At 57.7% G+C, this 20,737-nt stretch overlaps 1 protein-coding gene across 3 annotated transcripts in view; it reads left to right on the top strand.

Moving 5' to 3' along the window:
* Positions 1–20,737, top strand: part of KIF21B (kinesin family member 21B) — a 50,106-nt gene that overhangs the window by 14,513 nt on the left and 14,856 nt on the right. For 2 of the 3 annotated variants that reach the window (XM_025855257.2, XM_025855258.2), the window contains exons 3-26: positions 62–244; positions 2,359–2,508; positions 2,592–2,726; positions 3,140–3,307; positions 3,648–3,763; positions 4,236–4,431; positions 5,569–5,758; positions 6,740–6,803; positions 6,904–7,122; positions 7,454–7,535; positions 7,980–8,097; positions 8,879–9,070; positions 10,912–11,111; positions 12,912–13,019; positions 13,511–13,579; positions 13,985–14,217; positions 14,558–14,705; positions 14,932–15,126; positions 15,226–15,327; positions 18,308–18,473; positions 18,677–18,728; positions 18,917–18,974; positions 19,710–19,915; positions 19,994–20,068. In XM_025855257.2, the coding sequence (XP_025711042.1) occupies positions 62–244; positions 2,359–2,508; positions 2,592–2,726; positions 3,140–3,307; positions 3,648–3,763; positions 4,236–4,431; positions 5,569–5,758; positions 6,740–6,803; positions 6,904–7,122; positions 7,454–7,535; positions 7,980–8,097; positions 8,879–9,070; positions 10,912–11,111; positions 12,912–13,019; positions 13,511–13,579; positions 13,985–14,217; positions 14,558–14,705; positions 14,932–15,126; positions 15,226–15,327; positions 18,308–18,473; positions 18,677–18,728; positions 18,917–18,974; positions 19,710–19,915; positions 19,994–20,068 (3,425 nt within the window). The remainder of the gene's footprint in view (positions 1–61; positions 245–2,358; positions 2,509–2,591; positions 2,727–3,139; positions 3,308–3,647; positions 3,764–4,235; positions 4,432–5,568; positions 5,759–6,739; positions 6,804–6,903; positions 7,123–7,453; positions 7,536–7,979; positions 8,098–8,878; positions 9,071–10,911; positions 11,112–12,911; positions 13,020–13,510; positions 13,580–13,984; positions 14,218–14,557; positions 14,706–14,931; positions 15,127–15,225; positions 15,328–18,307; positions 18,474–18,676; positions 18,729–18,916; positions 18,975–19,709; positions 19,916–19,993; positions 20,069–20,737) is intronic. The other variant, XM_025855259.2, reaches the window with a different exon arrangement.

Genomic DNA, 20,737 nt, shown 5'->3' with positions numbered 1-20,737 from the left:
CCGGGCTTGCTGGTGGCCCCCCAAGGGTGCTAACACCCTCATTCCACCCTTGCTGATGCAGACAGGGGCCGGGAAGACATACACGATGGGCACTGGCTTCGACACTGTGACATCGGAGGAGGAGCAGGGCATCATCCCGAGGGCCATTGCACACCTCTTTGGAGGCATTGCAGAGCGCAAGCGGCGGGCACAGGAGCAGGGTGTGGCCGGGCCTGAGTTCAAAGTCAGCGCGCAGTTCCTGGAGGTACTGTGGCCTTGTAGTGGGGGCGGGAGGGAAATTTGGGGGACAGCAAGACCATGGAGGTTGGCCTTACCCCAGGACAGTGGAATGAGCCTAGGGGAGCCGTGGTAGCATCTATAGCTGCTGAGGATCCTGCTGCTGGAAATATCCAAGCAAGAGCTAGAAGACCTCTTGGTGGGACACTCTGAAGAGGCTTCCTGTGTCAGAAGGGGCTTGAGCCACTGAGAACCTTTAAGATCTCTTCAAACCCTGACTGATGGTCAGCTCTGACACTTATTGGCTGTGTAACCTTGGGCACGTCGTGTCACCACTGCACGATGGCTGTAATATCTGTTTCCTTGTGGGTGCTGTGAGGATGGCATAGAAGCATGTGCCTGGCACATAGTGAGAACTCTAGTTCCTGCCCATCCTTCTGGCCTTGGCCAGGTTGCTCCCCAGCTTCAGAGCAGTCTGCCCTGTCCCTTTCTGGCCAAGGTCCTTACTGACGCTTCTAGTCTTCTCTGACCTCAGGGCAGGGAGGTCCTCCAGAAGGAGCTTTTCTTTGCAACTGGTCCAGCCTCTCTCTGGGAGAATGTCTGTGTGCCAAGCCAGGCTTTTGGCATCTGGGGACTTTGCGGGTAGAGGAAGGAATCTTTGGCCTATCGAGGGGCCTCTCAGAAGGGTCTCTAAGAAAGCAGGTGTTCCTGGATACTTCTCATGAGTGCCTGACTTGACTCCTTTAGGACACTTGAACCAGGTGGCTTCAGTTCTCAGCATCTGAAACCCCAACCCATTAACCTCCCCCACCCCGCCGGCCTGGGTCATTTGCTGGGTATGGGGCTGCCCTGGGCTCTGACTGTACCCAGGTTGTCCTCTGAGGGAGGGATGTGGCTCGAGCCCTCTCTAGGGTTTCCATGGCCCACCCTGCCCACTGCACCACTATGACTACCTCCTGGGCACTCATAGTGGCTGCTTTCCCCTTAGGGGACCCTGTATTTTAGACTTGAGAGTTTTTCTTTGTTCTCCTGGACTTTTGCTTCTGATAAGGTGACTACCTCTGTGTGTGTGTGTGTGTCCTACTGTTGTGTATCTCTATAAGCTTTCCCATCTCTTTGTTTTCTTCTTTTCTCTAGCCTGTTGCCATGGGGATCCCCAAAGAGTAGGGCAGGTCCTAGAAAACTCATGCCCAAGGGTGAATCACAAGGGTTAAATGGTGCCGGTGCGCCTGTCCCAACAGACAGACAGACACCGTGGCACCCACATCTGCACCAGTCCCTTCCGTTTCCCCTTCCCTTTCCTGTGGAGTATTTCTGTCCCTTTGAGGCATCAAAGCCTCGGATGTCGGAGGGCGGCAGCCCGCCCCTCCCCCACAGGAGTCTGCTGGCTGCTGACCAAGCTGCCCGGTCCCTTTCCCCACCGCCCCCAGGCCCCCAGCCCCGGCTCCCTGCCTGGGGGATATTCCAGCCCTTCAGCAGGTGAAGCTCTCCCTGCCAGCGGTTACAGACAGGAGTCTCCAGGGCTGAGACCATGTGAAATAAGGTGACTGCTCCTGGCCAGGCCACCTCCCCCGACCCCAGGTGGTCTCCCCAGGCACTCCCCCGGATGCCGGGCCCCAGTGCCATGCTCTCTGTCCCCACATTCCTCCCCTACTGGGAGGTGATCCTCACCTCGACCCCCAGGGACAATGGGGGTCAAGTCTCTACTGAGCTCTGCCCATCCCCTCCCTCATCCGAAACCACGTCCCCACCCCCTTTCCCAGCCTAGCAACAAATGTAATAGGATCTGCCCAATTTATGGTCCTCTCTTCCTCATCTACATCTAGGACCTGAGTCCCCTTGTCCCCTTTAGGTCCTTAGTCCCCTGACAAGACTGAAAACTGCTGAATGCTGGTTCTTTGGGGAGTGGGAGCGTAACCTCAATATAGTTCTGCCCAGGACCCAGCTGCCCCCGACTCCTGTCTAGGAGAAAGATCCTGGAATCCAGAACCCAGAGGGGACCAGGGTCGGCAAGTTCACCTCCCAGAGCCTCAGTTCCCCCCTCTGCAAAACAGAGCTGGCTTATAAACATGGGAAAGCCCCTCGGCGCCCCACGCCACATGCCACATGCACCCAGCAGCTGTTTCTGCGCCCCTCCCACAGCTCTACAATGAGGAGATCCTCGACCTGTTCGATAGCACTCGTGACGCTGATGCCCGCCACCGCAGGTCCAACATCAAGATCCACGAGGATGGGAATGGTGGCATCTACACCACGGGCGTCACTTCCCGCCTCATCAACTCCCAGGAGGAGGTGAGCATCCACCGGACGTCTGGGGCAGGTAGGGGCTGGCTCCACGGCTCTTCTCCTGCCCTCACTTTTGCCTCGCTCCGCAGCTGATCCAGTGCCTGAAGCAGGGGGCCCTGTCCCGCACCACGGCCAGCACCCAGATGAACGTGCAGAGCTCCCGCTCACACGCCATCTTCACTATCCATGTGTGCCAGATGCGAGTGTGCACCCAGCCCGAGCCAGTAAGGAACCCACGGAGGCCCAGGAGCTGGTGTAGTGGGGGCGCTTCCCGGGGCGGGGGGCAAGAAGAGGAGGGAGCCATGGGTCTGAAGCTAGCAAATAGGGGCTTGGGGTTTGCCTCGGCCACTTGTTGATTTTTTTTTTTTCTTTTTTCTTAAGCCTCAGTCCCCCACCTATACAATGGGGGTAACCATCCCCCTATGGTTGTGAGGCTTGCATGAGAATCAGGCACGTGCAAGTACACGGTCAGATGCTCTCACATGCAAGAGGAGAGGGCGCTGCAGTGTGCCCTGCCTCTGGGTCCCGAACCGCAGCCCCCCCCACAGACAGCATTCCTGAGGGACAAGGGCTGAGAGCAGAGGAGCCGCGAGGCGGGGCGAGGGCCAGGTACGTCAGCTGCTAACTTCTGCTGCAGGTCAGTGAGGCAGTGCCTGGGCTTCCTGAGGGCACCGCGCCCACCAGTGAGTATGAGACACTCACTGCTAAGTTTCACTTTGTGGACCTGGCCGGCTCAGAGCGGCTGAAGCGGACGGGGGCCACTGGCGAGCGGGCCAAGGAGGGCATCTCCATCAACTGCGGCCTGGTAGGCACTCGGCGGGTCACCAGCCCCAGTGGCCAGCACAGCTCAGTCTCAGACCCTTTCCAGACCCTCCAGACCCACGGCTGCCCCTTCTTCCTTGCGCCTCTTGCTGGCTGCTGGCCAGGGCACCCTTATGTCACTGTTGTTAGGCCTTTGGTCCTTTGCCTTCACCCTTGCCCCCAGCTTCTTGACTTCACCAAACGATCACATCGGCACATAAACTTTCTCAGGGAGCTTGAGGGCTGCTGGGTCCTCGAGGCAGGCACGGATGGCCTGGGGGCTGTCCTGTCCCCACTCCGCTCTCCCGGACTGCCTCTCGAGTGCCGGGGTCTGTCTCCCACAGTTGGCCTTGGGCAACGTGATCAGCGCCTTGGGGGACCAGAGCAAGAAGGTGGTGCACGTGCCCTACAGGGACTCGAAGCTCACTCGGCTTCTCCAAGACTCGCTGGGGGGCAACAGGTACTCTACAGCCAACAAGGGGTAGGGGAGGTGGGAACCTCCTGGAGAATTCTGATGTGAGGCTTTGATTCATGAGGGCCTTGTGGGCGAGGAGGCCTTCTCACTGCAGGTTGTGGGCTTGGGAGACAGGAGCCTTGAGGTGCTGCATGACCTTTGGCCAGTATGGTCAGACTGTTTCCTTGTCTGAAATCAGGGAGAGATAGTCTTGAAGTGATAGAGCCCAAATGGGGTAATGGATGGAAACCACTAAGGAAATACATATCACACTGTCAGCCACCTTCACTGTGGGTTGGAAGGAACCCCGTGGCCAGGTGGTCCAGGTGCTGCCCTGGTGAATGCCCAGGTCCTTATGCCATTAAGACAGTAGGGGAATGGGTTGGGAGCAGGGGCCTCTGCCCTGGACTGATGCTTCTGGGGGCTTGGCTGTGCCCCTCGAACCTCACTCTCCTACGGCACCACCCCCCCCCCCCAGCCAGACCATCATGATTGCCTGTGTGAGCCCCTCAGACCGGGACTTCATGGAGACGCTCAACACACTCAAATACGCCAATCGGGCCCGCAACATCAAGAACAAGGTGGTGGTGAACCAGGACAAGACGAGCCAGCAGATCAGTGCCCTGCGGGCCGAGATTGCTCGCCTGCAGATGGAGCTGATGGAGTACAAGGCGGTGAGCACACTCCCAGGCATGGTGGGCCCGAGGTCTTCGGCATGCCTCCCACCACTCCCTCACCTCTCCACCCATTCCCCGCTGCTTCCTGAGTATTGGCTATGTGCCGGCCATGATGAGGGGGCTCACCTGGGTGAATCGAGCACAGTCGGAGCCCCTGGGGTTTTAGCACCTAAGAGCAAGGAGGGCACTCAGCTGTTCCACAACATAGCTCTGATGCCCAGGACAGATGCTCTGCCTTGTGCTTTCATGTCCGCTGACTAGGCTGCATTGGGCCAGATGAGACTCCTAGACTGTGGTACAGAATAAGAATAATTGATGGGGACCACATGAGTAGTCCAGTGTGCCTGGGGGCAGGGCAGAGGAGAGAGCTGGCCCTCTTCACTCAGGTGCTCAGTCAGGGAAGGCCACACAAAGGAGGGGGCCTTCTGTATAGATTTTGAAAAATGGGTGAGATATCATCAAAAGCAAGTGGAACAGGTATTCCCGGATGCAATCAAGCCATGCACATAGGAACAGAGATGGGAAAAATGGGTGCTTCTTGGGGAAGTGTCTAATTCCATATGACTAAGGCAAAAGTCAATGGCTGCTGGTAGCCCATGGTGTGAATGGTACACAAATGGGTTTTGGTTTGGCTTGCCCTTTTGTTCTAAAAGAATGCAACTTAGTTGCCTACCTTTCTGAAAATCAGGGAATTTCAGTTTTCCCCGAAAAACGTGAAGACCTAACAACATATAGCACTACGTTGTCTAGAGTGGCATAGTTGCTGACCATTTGGGACTGAGTCTGTGACTCTGTTAACTCCGGTCCCCACTGCTCCCTGTTGTTTTGTACTCAGACTCATTTATGCCAACTGCCTGGGCCCCTTAGGGTTTTGGCCCTTGGGTCAGCACTTACGGTGATATGAAGGTAGGTGGTGGAAGGGTAAGTCAAGGTGAGATTGGGGAAGGCTGGAATGGCTGGTTATAGAATTTGGACTTGCCGGTTGTCAAGGAGAGCCCTGGGAGACAGGAGCTGTGTCTTAGGAAACACGGGGTGGGGGCAGGGAGATTGGCGGTGCTGCTAGGTGCATCATCAACCCTTCCCCGCCCTGCAAGCTCTAGCCCCTGACTGCTCCCTGCCTGCCCCTCCTCCCAGGGCAAGAGGGTGATTGGAGAGGATGGTGCCGAGGGCTATAGTGACCTGTTCCGGGAGAATGCCATGCTGCAGAAGGAGAACGGGGCACTGCGTCTGCGGGTGAAGGCCATGCAGGAGGCCATCGATGCCATCAACAACCGCGTCACTCATCTCATGAGCCAGGAAGCCAATCTGCTCCTGGCCAAGGCCGGTGAGTCGGGGTGCACCAGGCCAGCTCAGGCACCCAACAGGCCAGGACCCCCTCTCCCCATACCTGCCCTAGGATATTAGGCAAGCTGGGCCAGCCAATCAATTCACAGAGCAATGCATTTATGAATTTTTTCCAGTTGATTTTTTTTTAAAGATTTATTTATTTGAGAGAGAAAGAGAGAGAGAGGTGGGGGGTGGTCAGCAGCAGAGGGAGAGGAAGAGAGAGAATCTCAAGCAGACTCCCCACTGAGCACAGAGCGCACGTGGGTCTCAGTCTCACGACCCTGAGATCATGACCTGAGCCGAAATCAAGAGTCAGATGCCTAACTGACTGAGCCCCCCAGAGACCCCCCCAATTGATTTTAAACCTTTTTTTATGACCATAAGCAATACGCGAATACATCCTCCTTGCGTAACATGGGTGTATAAAGGTTAAAATCCTCCCTCACTAAACTCTCCACTCCACGTCCTCTCTACTTAGAAGTAGCTCCATGCACATTTTCCCACACCTTTCTCAGTACCTTTGCTACAAGTGTGAATATATATTCATATGTACATATGCACATAGATGTGTGTGTGTGTGTGTGTGTGTGTGTGAGACTATATACTGCCCTTTCTTTTTCTGTGTATGAGACCATATGTATTGTCCTGTGACTTCCCATTTTCACTTAGCATTATGCTTTGGAGATCTTTCCATGTTAAAACATAGAAATCTAGTTGATTCTTGTAAACTGCACAGCATTCCCTATGTGAGGATGGTGAACACTGATAGCAGCCCTCTCTGGATGGAGCTTGGTTGTTTCCAGCAGTGCTTGCATATACCCGTCCCAGGGACAGGTGTTTCTTCGATGTAGATTCCTTTTGGGGAAAGGCCCGTGTGTGGTACCCTATCGGAGGCCCTGGTACCAGAGCACCAGTTCCGAGCCGCAGGTCCTTACGTTCCTTACCTTCTCTGTTGCCCTCTGCCGCCTTCCCTCTCCAGGTGATGGTAATGAGGCCATTGGTGCTCTGATCCAGAACTACATCCGGGAGATTGAGGAGCTGCGGTGAGTGTGCCCCAGCATATCTGGGAGCGGTGGAGGAGGGCCTGGGCCGGGCCAGAGCCCGGGGCTCACCTGGCCCCAACTGCTGGCTCTCCCCATGCAGGACGAAGCTCCTGGAAAGTGAGGCCATGAATGAGTCCCTGCGCCGCAGCCTCTCCCGGGCCTCGGCTCGGAGCCCCTACGCCCTGGGTGCATCTCCGGGCACTCCGGCCTTCGGGGGCAGCCCGGTCAGCTCCATGGAGGATGCCTCTGAGGTGATCCGCAGGGCCAAGCAGGACCTGGAGCGGCTCAAGAAGAAGGAGGTCAGGCAGCGGAGAAAGAGGTGAGCGGAGTGCACCCACGGCTCTGCAGGCTCTCCAGGAGCATGGCTGCCTGCCTGCCTGTAGCGGGGGGCTGCCCCGGGGCTGCTTGGGAACTCACTGAGCACATTTGCTTAGCTTTTTGGGCAGAAGCCACCCACCTTTCGCTAATGCTGCACCTTCCCCCCCAGGGGAGGGAGGGTGGAGGTGACCCAGGGTGAATTCTAGATTGGGGGTAGAGAGGAGCCGCCAGATTCTCTGCAGAACAGGAACCCAGCGCCATCCTCCTGCCCTCTCCTACACCCCTTGCCACACGCTCAAAGCTAACCGGGCCTACCCTTCGCTCCTGGGCAGCCCGGAGAAGGAGGCCTTCAAAAAGAGGGCAAAACTCCAACAGGAAAACAGCGAGGAGACCGACGAGAATGAGGCTGAGGAGGTGAGGGGCTGCCCCTGTCGCCTCCCCTCTGCGTGCTTACCCCTCCCCGCCGCCCCTGCTGAGTGGGGGGAACCCCGTGACCACCTGGGCAGGGTGGGGGAGGGGCTCAGGCCTGCCTCCAGTTGCATTGGTCCCTGAGCTTCCTCATATGGCTGACTGGTTGCCTTGGTGGTCTCCATCCCTCAGTTCCCCCACCCCATCCCAAATGGGTGAGGCTGGGCAGGGAGGCTCTCCCGGAGGGTTTCTGCCCAGGCTGTTGGGGGAGTCAGGTGGTACTCTTTTGGCACAAAGGGCCCCGACCGTGGTCTGCCCCATCCCCCGCCCTCTTGACACCCCTGAAGCCTTGTCCAGACTCCCTTGGCTTCTGGGCTCTCCTCCCTGAGGCCAGGCCCAGGCTGAGTGAGGAGGGCCCACTGGCCACCTCTGATGGTGCTTGGTGCTCAGGAGGAGGAAGAGCCAGACGAGAGCGGCTGTGAGGAGGAGGAGGGGCGTGAGGATGAAGACGAGGACTCGGGCAGTGAGGGGAGCCTGGTGGACTCGGACTCAGACCCTGACGAGAAGGGTGCGTGTGCCCAGGCTGGGGCAGGGGGAGGCGACTTGCCGAACGGCCGGTGCTGGGGGTGGGCTGACGGTCAGCACTGGGCCCGGAGAAACTGCTCAGACCTTCCAGTTACAAGAGCCTGGGCCAGATGCCCCTTGGCTGGGGTCAGGCCCTCCTGGAATTCTCAAAGAATGTGGACGTCCAGTGCCTGGAACTCCCAGACATGCCACCACCACCACCACCAACAAAAACAACAGTAGTGATAAGGATGACAGTGCTCATTATATGCCAGGCACCGCTGCGCTCAACCCTCCATGTGGCATGGGGTTTTCAGTCCTCACTACAACCCTGTGCATAGGTGTTCGGAACTCCCCCAAGCCCAGAGAAGTCTAGTGACTTTACCCAGCGTGGTAGGTGCAGAGCCGGGCCTCGAATGGTGCCGAAACCCACTCCTCTAAATGGGGGCACCTGCCCTGTCAGCTCTGCCCTGCCACCGTTTCTGACCCACAGCCCTCCTTCCCCTAGGCTGGGTCCCGTGCCAGATAGACCTTGGCCTCTAGGGCACAGCAGGGGTGGTGGGATGCCTAGACATCCCCCCGCCCCCAGATCCTGGGCCAGCCTCCAGTTTCTGAGGCCAGTCTTCCAATGTGTCGCCTCACCTGGCGGCCCTTACCCACCATGGGACTTACCATTGCCTCCAGCCTCTGGCCACTGACTGGCCGTGGCCGACCAACAGAAAGCCCCCGCACCCCCTCCCGCCCTAAGCCCCTGGCACTGGATGGAGCCTGTCTCTGCCCCACAGAGGTGAACTTCCAGGCCGACCTGGCCGACCTGACGTGTGAGATCGAGATCAAGCAGAAGCTGATCGATGAGCTGGAGAACAGCCAGAGGCGACTGCAGACTCTAAAGCACCAGTACGAGGAGAAGCTGATTCTGCTTCAGAACAAGATCCGGGACACACAGCTGGAGCGTGACCGCGTGCTGCAGAACCTCAGTGAGGCCACCCCCCTCCCCGACCCCGGCGCTCGCTTTCCCCTGGGGCCCTCCGCTTTCACAAGCCCCCCAGCAGCTGGCACCTTGGGGATCTACCTGGTCTTCTGACCCTTGGACTGTGGCCCTCTGGCCCACTGTCACCTACGTCTATGCCCAACCTGACTTCTATGCTATGTTTTACTTCTTATTATTTTATTAGCATCTTGAGTATTAGAATCCTTTGTTTCCCTAGGCACATGGACATGATGTGCCATGGGCATGATGTGTCCTCAGCTTTTTTTCTACATTCAGTTCCTTGTATATTTTCCTTTAAACCGATTAACAAACCGACTGTTGCATTCTATCTTCTTCTTCTTCTTCTTTTTTTTTTTTAAGATTTTATTTATTTATCTGACAGAGAGAGACACAGTGAGCGAAGGATCACAAGCAGGGGGGAGCGGGAGAGGGAGAAGCAGGCTTCCCACTGAGCAGGGAGCCCGATGTGGGGCTCGATCCCAGGACCCCGGGATCATGACCTGAGCTGAAGGCAGATGCTTAACGACTGAGCCACCCAGGCGCCCTGCGTTCTATCTTCTTTATACTTGCTCTTTAGCACATTCATTCAATCATGGTTTCATTCATTCACTCCTACAGAGCTGGCCTTATTCTAGGCGCTAGAGATATTGGGGTGAGCAAAATCCCTGCCTCGTGATGTGTACGTTCTGGGCGAGGAGAGACAGACATAAATAAGATAAATAAGCAGAGTCTGTGACGTGCCCGATGGCGACCAGTACCATGGAAAAGATGAAGCAGGGAAGGAGGACAGGGTACGGCGGGGAGTGGAGTAGAGTGGAGTTTTATAAAGGGTGGTCACGGAAGACGTCACGGAGAAGGGGACATGTGAGCAGACCCCAAGGAGGTGAGAGAGGGCTAGCGGAGAGTGAGCACGGGCTGAGCACCGCAGGCGGAGAAGATGCCGAGCCCCGGCGGCGGGAGTGTGCCTGGCATGCGGTGGAATGACAAGGGGCAGGCAGCTCAGACACAGCGGCAAGAGATGGGATAATGGAAGAACTGCAGGGGCCAGGTCACGCCCGTCATTTTTAAGGACATCACTTTCTTCTCTGAGGAAGACGGGAAGGTGTGGAGTTTGGAGAGAGGGATGGGCTGTAGGTTTTAAGAGCATGTTGGGGGTGGGTCACTGGCTGCTCAGAAGGGGAATGAAAGTGGTGGTTCTGTTGACTGACTGGGTGGAGGATGTAAGAGGAGCCAAGGATGTTTCCAGGCTTCAAGTTTCTGGAAGGGTGGTGATGACATCTGTGGAGATGGGGAAGCCTGGCTAGGGTGAGGGAGACAGAGCTTGGGAGTCTGGTTTTGTGCCTTTTAAGTTGGAGATGTCTGCGACACATCTCCATGGAGACGCCTGTAGGCATTTCAGGTAGCAAAGGTCAAGGTTAGAGAGTCTGCTTATTCCTTCTGCTCTGGCCCACATCACTGTCTTCTCACTAGCTCTTTCCTTCCCCCTGGCCTCGCCCTTTCCTCCAGTCATGGGTCCCAACTGAGCCAGCAGGAGTGGACCACAGTACCCTCGCCGGAAGCTGGTGACTGGGGGCTCAGAGATTTTGAGATGAAAACACTCCCTCAAGGTCCAGTAGAATGTTGGAGCAGGAAGGGGAGTTGGCATCTTCCAGCCTGATCCCCTCATTGTGTAAATAGGAAACAGGCACACAGACGGGTGTGACTTGCTCACGGCCCTGCAGGGAGACTAGAACCCAGGCTCCTGCTCCCCGCCACACGCCCTCTGAGCCCGAAGCCGATAGAACACTTGGGCACGTGGCACTGACAGCCGCTTCTTGCCGCTCTCAGGCACCATGGAATGCTACACGGAGGAGAAGGCCAACAAGATCAAGGCGGATTACGAGAAGCGGTTGCGGGAGATGAACCGGGACCTGCAGAAGCTGCAGGCTGCGCAGAAGGAGCACGCGCGGCTGCTCAAAAACCAGTCCCGCTACGAGAGGGAGCTGAAGAAGCTGCAGGCCGAGGTGGCTGAGATGAAGAAGGCCAAGGTAGGGGTCAGGGGGGTGGCCATGGATGTCTTCTTAGAATCCACTTACCGTGTTAAAAATAATCATCACTATGAGCGTGGACAGTCTTCTGGAGACACAGCAGCATTGCATAAGTCAGCCTGTCCTGGTCCTGGACACTGTCCTCTAAGCCGGGTCCTCGTCCCGGGGTGGGGGGATGGGGGAACCACCTCTCCCAGGAGAGGGGCAGGTGTGGATCTCCAGGGCGTGCCGCTCAATACTGCCCCCTGTCGTAGGAAACTGCACCAGAGTTGCGGCCAAGCCACGGGAGTACCTGTGAGGCCTCTCCTGGGGGCAGGCTTTGCCTATGGTAATGATAACAATAATTACCATTGTTTGAGTGCTTACTGTGGCCAGGTTCTAGGCTAGTTGCCTAATGTGCATGAGCATACTAAAATCCTGAGGAGATCCTCATGAAGGAGGTCCTGTTATTATTCCTATTCTTTACATGGGAAAGTGAGGCGTGCCACGTTGGGCGGATGGCCCTCCGTCTAGGGGGACACAGCTCTTCCCCAGGAAGCCTCTGACCCCTTACCCCAGCAGATACCACCGGCTCAGGTCAGGCTTGGGCTGCTCTGTTCAGCGCCAGTCCTTGGGGAAAACACTCAGTCTGGACCCTGAAGACCCGGCAGCGGCGAGCCCTCCTCTTGTCTGTAGCTTCACCCCTGCAGAGCCTTCCCTCTGAGAGAGAAGCCACCCCCCTCCCCCCAGCCCCCAGCCCCCTTATAGCCTTGCCTCCCTCCCTCCCAGGCCGTTTCCTCTCAAGACTGTCCTCAGGGCAGCGCAGGCTGGTGATAATTCCTCGTCATGTCTGAGGCCTCAGTGGCAGAGGGAGGATCAGCCTCCGCGCGACTCTCATTTCCCTGTCCCTGGGAAAGTGTCTAAAGCCCTGTGTACGTTGCACTGTCGTGCTTCGGGCACCAGGACCTGGTGGGAGGGGGCAGACGCCGCAGTATCCCAGGTGCACGGCTCTCTATCAGGTTGGGTCATCTCCCGCCGCACCGAGGGTGTTCTCTGTGCCTTCTCCATGGCTCTGACAACTCCAGCTTCCAGGCTGTCTGTACCTGATCGCCAGCTTTGCTCTGGACTGGCATGCTGTCATCCCTGGGGCTATAGTAGGAGCTAGATTTGGGGGGCAAAATGACCTGGGCCTAAAGTCTGCCCGTGCATGTCTGTCTGAGGTTCATTTCCTTGTTTCTACAACGAGAATGGTAATGCTTCTCTCATGTGACTGTTGTGAGAACGGTTCTTGGTGTATAGCATGTTCTCGATAAACGGTGGTGGCTCTTATTGTTGTCACTGTGAGCCTGGCCCTGGGATGTGGCTTGGACCCTCGCCTCAGCCCTGTCTGCTGCTCAGCTGTCTGTGGGAGAGAGGAAAGTGTTCCACCCACGTGGGATAACCTGCCTCCAGCAACCCCTGGCTGGTCCTCGAATGGCCAGACCCAGGATGGTGGCTTGGGGAAGGGGCCACCAGGGGCTGTGACATTTGGAAGTGGGGGGTGGAGTTAAACCTCGCAGAGTGGTTGCACCGGCACAGCTGGGCTGGCAGGAAGGCCTCTCCTTCCAGCAGGTTGCCCAGGTGCTGGGGCAGTTTCAACTCCCAAGGAGGAATAGGAGCAGACCCCTCGCTCCAGACCCCTGAGCCCCAAGCCAGTGCTGCCTGGCAGGCTACCGCCCCTGCCCAACATCCTCAGAGCCAGGTGCTCCCCAGAGGGTGTGGGTCCCCACTGCCCAGCCCCACCTCACCCCTCCGCCCCACCGCCACCCCTGCCCATCCCAGGTGGCCCTGATGAAGCAGATGCGTGAGGAGCAGCAGCGGCGACGGCTGGTAGAGACTAAGAGGAACCGGGAGATCGCTCAGCTCAAGAAGGAACAGCGGCGCCAGGAGGTGAGGGGCAGCCCCTGCGGGCCGCCGCCTCACTGTGTGCCTGGCTGCCCCTTGGCTCCCACGACCCTAAGCAGTAACAGTTGCACCTGCAGCAGGATGCAGCCTGGCATGGGAGGGAACAAGCACAAGAGGCTTCTGGTCCACCCCCTGTAGTGCAGGGGGGTGGGGGGAGACTCGAGCCCCAGAGAGGGCAGGCCCTTGCCCAGGGTCGCCGGCAAGCCAGAGCTGGGACTGTGTGGCTCCCGGCCCGGAGCCTGCTGGTCCCAGCTTCCCGGCCATGGTGTGCACAAGAGGCTGAGGGCATTTCCTGCACCAAGAGAAGGGTTTGCACTGTGACCTCTGGGAAGGGGAGCCGAACTCGGGGCCCCATATTAACAATAGGTTTGGGCTGTACGAGAATCCGCCCAAAAGCCAGGCTTTTGCCTACAGAGCTGGGCAGACCAGGCCGTGGAGCCTGAGTGTGGACTCCGACCCCCCTCTCTCACCCACAGTTTCAGATCCGAGCACTGGAGTCCCAGAAGCGGCAGCAGGAAATGGTCCTGAGGAGGAAAACCCAGGAGGTGAGAGAGACGCTGCTCCCCTTCTCCTGAGTTCTCCCCGAGTCAGGAGGGACCAAGTCACACCGGTGGCTCTGGCTCTGCTTTGTCACTCAGCACGCAGAGTGGAGCAGAGGCTGTGTGAGGCCCGTTACGAGCGCCTTTCTCAACAAGAGGGCTGAGGCATGAAGGGCAGGGCTGCGGGCTCTGGTCCCAGAGGTCTGAGACCTTAATGAAAAAGGTTGATGTCTCCCTGTGTTCATTTCACATCAGAGAGCCCTTGGCTCTTTCTCAGTCCCAAGCTCAGGCGAGGATGGAGCAGGCTCCATCCTGTATTTGCCCCATCCGGCACCCCCCCAATTTGGGCCTTTTCACCAGTTCCAGGGCCCCCCCCCTCCGTTCACTGGGTTCCTCTTTTCTCGACCCCAGGTTTCCGCACTGAGGCGCCTGGCCAAGCCCATGTCTGAGCGGGTGGCAGGACGTGCAGGACCGAAGCCGCCCATGCTGGACTCGGGGGCTGAGGTGTCAGCCAGCACTACCTCCTCTGAGGCTGAATCAGGGGCGCGCTCTGTCTCCAGCATCGTGCGCCAATGGAACCGCAAAATCAACCACTTCTTGGGGGACCACGCCGCACCTGCTGTCAATGGCGCCCGCCCTGCCAGGTGAGGCGGATGGGCAGGGCCAGGGAGAGGCGAGCCTGGGGGAAGTGGGGTCCTGTGACGGGTCACCATGGCTGTCAACTCCGGGCTGGGGGGCGTGCAGGGGTGTCCGTGGAGCTGCAGAGGTTGAGAGTGCTCCTAACCAGGTAGGCAGGGGGATGGGGAAATAGGGAGTGGGAATTAAAATAAAATACAACAAAATGATTTAAAAAATGCATGTTTCCCCCAAAGAACATATTATTAACAGTGCTAAGTGACTGAACACATACAGAAAACCTGAAAAAAAAAAAAACTTTGAAAAGGGGAGTGCTCCCAACCAATTCCCTGTGCATCTGTCTTCCAGAAAGAAGTTCCAGAAGAAGGGGGCCAGCCAGAGCTTCAGTAAGGCTGCGAGGCTCAAGTGGCAGTCCCTGGAACGGAGGATCATTGACATCGTCATGCAGAGGATGACCATTGTCAACCTAGAGGCTGACATGGAGCGGCTCATCAAGGTGGGCCTGACCACAAGGAGCCCGGGGCTCCTGCCCCTGTTTCCTTGCCATCTCCCCTTCACCGGTCCTCTGCCATTTCTGACGTCCCTGGCTCATCAGACCCCCTCATCCCCTTTCCACCCACTCCTTGTGCCTGCTCTGGGATCCAGAGGCACAGGGGGGCCTGAGGGGAACGGTGGGCAGGGCTGGGCGGCAACCCGAGGCTTGTCCATCACCCTCCCTGCAGAAAAGGGAGGAGCTGTTCCTCCTGCAGGAGGCGCTGCGGAGGAAGCGGGAGCGGCTGCAGGCTGAGAGCCCAGAGGAGGAGAAGGGCCTGCAGGAGCTGGCCGAGGAGATCGAGGTGCTGGCGGCCAACATTGACTATATCAATGACAGCATCACCGACTGCCAGGCCACCATTGTGCAGCTGGAGGAGACCAAGGTGCCCATGGGGCCTCGCCCGGCTGGGGTGGAGGCAGGAGGGATGCGGGGTGGGGGGGGGCAGCCTCGGTGACAAGGGGTCCCTGCCTCTCCATCGTAGGAGGAACTGGACTCCACGGACACATCCGTGGTCATCAGCTCCTGCTCCCTGGCTGAAGCCCGCCTCCTGCTGGACAACTTCCTCAAGGCATCCATCGACAAGGTGGGCCAGCAGCTCACCTCCTGGGGTGGGGGTCAGGGGCCTGCAGTCACAGGCGCCTCTGTCCTCTCCCCTCGTGGGGAAGTCCACGGGCCTGGCTCCTGACCACGTCACTTACAGGCCAGAGCAAGTTGCCTCACCTCCCAGCCTCTGATTCTGAAGCTCTAAAGCTGGGGCAGTGACAATAAGCTCCTCGCTTGCTCTCGCAAGGTGATGCATGCCAGTGGCTTTGCACGGTGCCTGTCACATAGCAGGGCCTCCCTTAGAAGTGACCCTATGTGTCTGGTCCAGGCCCGTCCCCAGCAGGGCTCGAGTGTGTTGGAGAAGTGTGTATGTTGGGGCTGGGGCAGCGGGAAACAGACAGACCACGTTCCACTCAGGAAGGTTTACACTGGAACCTCGGATGTCCCTTGGCATGTCCTGGGCTCCTGTCCTCTCTCCCTGACAGCTGGCCAGAGGATGTGCCACCTTCCTGCTGGGGCCTGTGGTCTCTGGGGACAGACACCACACAGCATGCACGCAGCATAACTCTGGCAAGGGGGCTGGGGAGACTCAACCTGTCCTCAGGAAGCTCCAGCTGTACTCTGTGTTACAGGGGACTGTGTTAGTCTGTCTGTTAGCGCTATTGTGACAAAGTACCACAGACTGGGGGTCCAAACGGCACAGATTGATTTTTCTCAGTTCCGAGCTAGAAGTCCAAGATTAAGGTATCGGCAGGACTGGTTGCTTCTGAGGCCTTTCTCCTTGGTTTGTAAAGGACTGCCTCTCACTTCATGCTGTGTTCCCTCTGTGTGTGCCTGTGTCCTAACTTCTTCTGAGGCCACCAGTGATACTGGATTAAACACCACTTCATGCTGTGTTCCCTCTGTGTGTGCCTGTGTCCTAACTTCTTCTGAGGCCACCAGTGATACTGGATTAAACACCCCACTTTAGCATAATTACCTCTTTCAAGACCCTATCTCCAAATACAGTCACATTCTGAGGTACTGGGGGTTAGAGTGTCAACATAGGAATTTGGGAGGGTGGGGACACAGTTCATCCCATAACAAGGAAGTGTAGCCTAAGGCAACCTCCACTAACATGTGGACATGAGGAAAGTTAAGGAGGGTGGGGGCCAAGTCTCTGGTCTGGGGCAGGTTCGAGGGTGATGTCGGGGAGTTAGCCCGGCTCTGGGGCAGGTTTGAGGGTGATGTGTGGGAGTTAGCCCGGCTCTGGGGCAGGTTCAAGGGTGATGTCGGGGAGTTCGCTCGGTTCTGGGGCAGGTTCGAGGATGATGTGTGGGAGTTAGCCCGGCTCTGGGGCAGGTTCGAGGGTGATGCCAGGGAGTTAGCCCAATGCCAGGGAGTTAGCCCGATACCGGGGAGTTAGCCTGCCTCTGGGGCAGGTTTGAGGGTGATGTCGGGGAGTTATTCCAGCTCTGGGGCAGGTTCAAGGGTGATGCCAGGGAGTTAGCCCGATGCTGGGGAGTTAGCCTGGCTCTGGGGCAGGTTCGAGGGTGATGCCGGGGAGTTAGCCCGGCTCTGGGGCAGGTTTGAAGGTGATGTATGGGAATTAGCCCGGCTCTGGGACAGGTTCGAGGGTGACAGGGAGTTAGCCCGACTCTGGGGCAGGTTCGAGGGTGATGCCAGGGAGTTAGCCCGGCTCTGGGGCAGGTTTGAGGGTGATGTGTGGCAGTTAGCCCGGCTCTGGGACAGGTTCGAGGGTGACGTTGGGGAGTTAGCCTGACTCTGGGGCAGGTTCGAGGGTGATGCCAGGGAGTTAGCCCGGCTCTGGGGCAGGTTCGAGGGTGATGTTGGGGAGTTAGCCTGGCTCTGGGGTAGGTTCAAGGGTGATGTTGGGGAGTTAGCCTGGCTCTGGGGCAGGTTCGAGGGTGATGCCGGGGAGTTAGCCCGGCTCTGGGGCAGGTTTGAGGGTGATGTGTGGGAGTTAGCCCGGCTCTGGGGCAGGTTCGAGGGTGACGTTGGGGAGTTAGCCCGGCTCTGGGGCAGGTTCGAGGGTGATGTTGGGGAGTTAGCCCAATGCCGGGGAGTTAGCCCAATACCGGGGAGTTAGCCTGGCTCTGGGGCAGGTTCGAGGGTGATGTTGGGGAGTTAGCCCGATGCCAGGGAGTTAGCCCGATGCTGGGGAGTTAGCCTGGCTCTGAGGCAGGTTTGGGAGTGATGTGTCGGAGTTAGCCCGGCTCTGGGGCAGGTTCGAGGGTGATGTGTGGGAGTTAGCCCGGCTCTGGGGCAGGTTCGAGGGTGATGTCAGGGAGTTAGCCCAATGCCGGAGAGTTAGCCCAATACCGGGGAGTTAGCCCGGCTCTGGGGCAGGTTCGAGGGTGATGCTGGGGAGTTAGCCCGATGCCGGGGAGTTAGCCCGATGCTGGGGAGTTAGCCTGGCTCTGGGGCAGGTTCGAGGGTGATGCTGGGGAGTTAGCCTGGCTCTGGGGCAGGTTTGAGGGTGATGCTGGGGAGTTAGCCCAGCTCTGGGGCAGGTTTGAGGATGATGTGTGGGAGTTAGCCCGGCTCTGGGACAGGTTCGAGGGTGATGTCGGGGAGTTAGCCCGGCTCTGGGACTGGTTCGAGGGTGATGTGTGGGAGTTAGCCCGGCTCTGGGGCAGGTTCGAGGGTGACGTTGGGGAGTTAGCCCAGCTCTGGGGCAGGTTTGAGGGTGACGTTGGGGAGTTAGCCCGGCTCTGGGGCAGGTTCGAGGGTGACGTTGGGGAGTTAGCCCGGCTCTGGGGTAGGTTCAAGGGTGATGTTGGGGAGTTAGCCTGGCTCTAGGGCAGGTTCAAGGGTGATGCCGGGGAGTTAGCCCGGCTCTGGGGCAGGTTCGAGGGTGATGTGTGGGAGTTAGCCCGGCTCTGGGGCTGGTTTGAGGGTGATGTTGGGGAGGGGCACCCCCAGGGTGTCTCAGGAGCAGGTTCTGTGAGGGTAGTGATGTGGGTGTTCACAATCCCAGGTTGGGGAGGGTGACCTCAGGCCTGGCTCTCTGCCCACAGGGGCTACAGGTGGCACAGAAGGAGGCCCAGATCCGGCTGCTGGAGGGACGGCTGAGGCAGACAGACATAGCAGGTTCTTCTCAGAACCACCTGCTCCTGGATGCCCTCCGAGAGAAGGCGGAGGCACACCCAGAGCTGCAGGCCCTCATCTACAATGTGCAGCAGGGTATGGTGGCTGTGGGCAAAGGCCTCGAGGCTTCTGGGTTCTCCCAGTGCTCCCTAGCTCCAATCCCTGGGGGGACCCTCCCCTCCCCAGAACTCCCTCAGGAGCCCCAAGCTGATGCCAGTGGATGAGATGTGGGAGGAGGCCACCCCCTCTCCCCTCACTCTGTTGGGGCCTCTCAACACTCCTCCCTCCTCCCTCCCCAGAGAATGGCTACGCCAGCACGGATGAGGAGATCTCAGAGTTCTCTGAGGGGAGGTGAGTTTCCAAGGCGAGAGGGAGAGGTCAGCTCACACAGCATGAACCTGGGGCTGGGGGTGGCGGGTTGCCATAGGGTCCCAGGGCTAAGCCTAGATCTGGGGGCTCTTTGAAACCCACAAGTCTGAGGCTCAGAGAGCCAGAGCATAGGCTCTCAGGATCCTGAACTCCCTTTGCTTCTTCCTTAGCTTCTCCCAGTCATTCACCATGAAAGGTTCCACCAGCCATGATGATTTCAAGTTCAAGGTGAGTACCACGGGAAGGCAGATGGTAGGTTGCAACAGGGCCAGTCTCCCCACAGCCTGGTCTCCACCTTCCTGTGCCTCTGCCCTCACCTCCCAGCCCTGACCCGATATTGCCTCCATCTGGGATGGAGGTGCCCTGGTTGGAATTGGGAGGTGTCCAGATATGTAGCCGGTTATAACCCATTCTTTTTGAGGTGTGTGGAAGGTGGGAGAAATGGCTGGAGTCACTGCCTAGTGATGTCACCAGAGCCAGAGGCCCTGCTTTCAAAAATCTCCCCATTCCCCACCTAAGACTCCGCCTTGTGCTCTGGGTCAAAGACTAAGTCTAGACCTTTAGTTATTCTGCATGCGGATTACTGATCCAACAGTATGGGAGTCAACACTGGGGTAGTTCACCTGCCAACGAGGGATCAGTTATTAGTCTGAACTAAGAAACAGGATTTATTAAACGGAGAAGGGTTGGGGGGAACAGTGAATTGTGCATAGTTTTTGGATAAACTGATTAGGTGGTGACCAGCAAAGAGGTCAGTCTGAGCATTCTGTGTGTGCAGAATCTGAATAAGGGCAGTAAAACCCTTTTAGTTGCTTTGGCTTCCCTAGAAGCCTCGAGAGAGGGTCTCTGGGTGCTATTCTCCTGGATCTTCCATCAGTGGTTCTACCACAGGCCAAGAGGCATTATTCCCGGCCCCCCTTTATGTTTGGGCAAGTTGGTTCACCGTAGTCCTTCCATTCCCAGGGTGAGCCCAAGCTGTCTGCCCAAATGAAGGCTGTGTCAGCCGAGTGCCTGGGTCCCCCACTGGATATCTCCACCAAGAACATCACCAAGTCCCTGGCCTCCCTTGTTGAGATCAAAGAGAACGGAGTAGGCTTCTCCATCCGAGACCCCTACTACCGGGACAAGGTCTCGCGCACTATCAGCCTGCCGACCAGAGGCAGTACTTTGTAAGGAGGGGAGCTGGGGGTGTGGGTCAGGGTGGGCAGGAAGTCAGATCTGGGCCTCACAGGACCCTTCTGTTCTAGCCCCCGGCAGTCTCGAGGCACAGAGACATCCCCTCTGACCCGAAGAAAGTCTTATGACCGAGGGCAGCCCATCAGGTGAGAGCATGTTTCCGAACCTACACCAGAGTCACGGCCATCCTGGGGTGCATGAGTCGCTGTGATGTTCTACTCTGGAGGTCATCGGGCCTACTTTAATCTGGGCCAGCATCACTAAGTCATTCCGCTCCCCGCAGTGATCCCTTCCCCATCTTGTCAGACGTGGACTCAGGAAATATAATCTCCATAAGCACCTTGAACTGGATGGCTAAGCCCACTGCCAAAAACTGTTGGCTGATGTGGGCTCAATGTTGGTGGCTTTGTAGTGGCTTCAACTAGTCATCGTGCTGATGTGCTTCAGCTCCTTTTCATGACCAGGGGTCCTTGGGAGGCCTCAGCCCTTTCTAAGTTCTTGTCGTGTGAGAAGAGTGTAGACGTTTAAAGAAAAACCAGGAGATGATTGCAGAACAGTGGACAAGTCTCTAATTGGTCAGCCACACATAGGACCGGGACCCACAGAGCTTCTTCAGATCACCAGATGCCTGCTAGGGTCATCTGGTCCATGCACTTAATTTTCAGAGAGGTTCGATGGCTTTCTCCAGGTCCCACAACTAAGTAATAACAGAGCAGGGGCTCAAGATGACCTCTTGCCACCTGACCTGGTGGGAGGCAGGAGGACTTGCTCAGTCAGGCTCCCAGGCCTCCTTCCTATCCGAAGCCTGGGCAGAT

The sequence above is a fragment of the Callorhinus ursinus genome, unplaced genomic scaffold (assembly GCF_003265705.2).
Source record: "Callorhinus ursinus isolate GAN/ISIS: 27379988/994484 unplaced genomic scaffold, GSC_fseal_2.0 scaffold57, whole genome shotgun sequence".
Classification (NCBI taxonomy): Eukaryota; Metazoa; Chordata; class Mammalia; order Carnivora; family Otariidae; genus Callorhinus; species Callorhinus ursinus.
The sequence above is the reverse complement of the archived record's forward strand: the minus strand, read 5'-3'. Positions and strand labels throughout refer to the sequence as shown.